The sequence below is a fragment of the Sciurus carolinensis genome, chromosome 7 (assembly GCF_902686445.1).
Source record: "Sciurus carolinensis chromosome 7, mSciCar1.2, whole genome shotgun sequence".
Lineage (NCBI taxonomy): Eukaryota > Metazoa > Chordata > Mammalia > Rodentia > Sciuridae > Sciurus > Sciurus carolinensis.
This window is the reverse complement of record NC_062219.1, coordinates 67,259,010-67,260,915: the sequence shown is the minus strand read 5'-3', so window position 1 is coordinate 67,260,915 and position 1,906 is coordinate 67,259,010. Positions and strand designations below refer to the sequence as shown.

At 36.3% G+C, this 1,906-nt stretch overlaps 1 protein-coding gene across 1 annotated transcript; it reads left to right on the top strand.

Moving 5' to 3' along the window:
* Window positions 1-1,173: 1,173 nt before the first annotated feature.
* Window positions 1,174-1,704, top strand: LOC124988961 (ubiquitin-60S ribosomal protein L40-like). Its single transcript, XM_047558813.1, has one exon. It carries the CDS (start codon window positions 1,189-1,191, stop codon window positions 1,573-1,575), a length of 387 nt encoding a protein of 128 aa, XP_047414769.1. The 5' UTR covers window positions 1,174-1,188; the 3' UTR covers window positions 1,576-1,704.
* Window positions 1,705-1,906: the final 202 nt, after the last annotated feature.

Below are 1,906 nucleotides of genomic sequence, written 5' to 3'. Positions count from 1 at the left end.
AATTCTCATGTATGTGTTTGCAATTTAAAATTTTATTACAGAGATAAAGTATCTTTCCACAGTTTTACATTAGGTCCCCTGAGATTAATTTACCTAGTAAATTCTAGATTATTTTTCTTAATCAATAAGTGGTCATTATTTACAAATTATCTATAAACTGAGTTATGCCTTTAAAAAATTCTTTTTCTTCACATATACCATAGTTTGGAATGAATTTAATTTTTAGGAACCTATGAATGCATGTCAGTCTTAAACACATTTATTACATCTCTAAATTAAAGAAAATATTGCAGATTTTAAATTTATAAGTCTACTTCTAATGTACCTAATTAAACTAAAAAATATCCACATCTTTTCAGATACTGAAAAGGTATATGCAGTGGTACGTACTAAAGAATGGGGGGCAGAGAGGGAGAGGAAATGCACTGAATGTTTAAGAAATGAGGACACAGTGACAAAGGTTGAGCTGTCTGTAGTGAGGAGCATGTGAGATGACACTCCTTCTACATTTGGACTCTTTGAGCTGAAAGTCTTTGCTTGCACCTATGCTGGTTGGAGCCTCTGACACATACAAGACTGCTTTTAACAGTTTTATAAATATTAAAAATCCATAAGTAATATTAAGACAAATAATCACATCATAATTAAGTAGTCATTGGTATATCCTTACAATACCATAAATATAGAAAAGAAAATAATGACAAGAAATCTACTACTACATGTAACAACATTGGTGCAACTTACAGTCTGTGTTGAGTGAAAAATCAAAGTACATTCAATATTATTCCATATATATGAAACTAAAGAGATAAAAAAGTTTTAAATAATTCTTTTGTGATACAAGTGAAAGTAATGGCTATATTTGTAGGGCAACATTAGTGACTAGGATAAAGATGAGAAGGCATATAGGGTTCCAATAATGTCTACATCTTGATCTTGGTGGTGGTTACATGCATAGATATATTCATTTTGCAAAAAACTTTCATTGAATTTTATACTTTAGGTCTTTGTAAGTACAGGTAGTATAGTTATTTTTTGCTATAATAAAAAAAAAGATTTTACTACAGGAATCTTGTGTATGCATTTTATGTTATAATAAAATTATACTAAAAGAATCAAGTCAAGATTTATAAGTAGCTCTTTCTCTTCAACGAGGCTCCCGAGCGGGTTGGTGGCGGAGATGCAGAGATGCAGATCTTTGTGAAGACCCTGACGGGCAAGACCATCACCCTCGAGGTCGAGCCCAGTGACACCATCGAGAATGTCAAAGCCAAAATTCAAGAGAAAGAGGGCATCCCACCTGATCAGCAGCGTCTGATTTTTGCCGGCAAACAGCTGGAGGATGGCTGCACTCTCTCAGATTACAACATCCAGAAAGAGTCCACCCTGCACTTGGTGCTTCGCCTGCAAGGTGGCATCATTGAGCCTTCCCTGTGCCAGCTTGCCCAGAAGTACAACTGTGACAAGATGATCTGTCTCAAGTGTTATGCCCGCCTGCACCCCCATGCTGTCAACTGCCGCAAGAAGAAGTGTGGCCACACCAACAACCTCCACCCTAAGAAGAAGGTCAAATAAAGCCCCTCACTGGCTCCTTTCCCCAAAGGGTGGCCTCCTGCCCAAGCCCCATGTATGGCCTTGGGACCTCAATAAAGTTTCCCTTACATTGACTGGAGCAGTAAAAAAAAAAAAAAAAAAAAAAAAAAAGATTTATAAGTAGGTGTTACAATTACACTTTTACGCGAATGTACCTGTGTAATAAATCACCTTTGTACTTGTGACAGAAAGTGTAAGATTATTGGTGATCTTCCACTTGAGTTAAGGAGCATGAACTACAACACAGACTTGAAGAGTGATCCCAGTGGAAGACATCTGATAATTAAGCAAGTGAAAAGATTACTTAAAAGAG

What these genes read in the sequence shown, in the direction of transcription:
- LOC124988961 (XM_047558813.1), top strand. Translation starts at nt 1,189, where the DNA reads ATGCAGATCTTTGTGAAGACCCTGACGGGCAAGACCATCACCCTCGAG.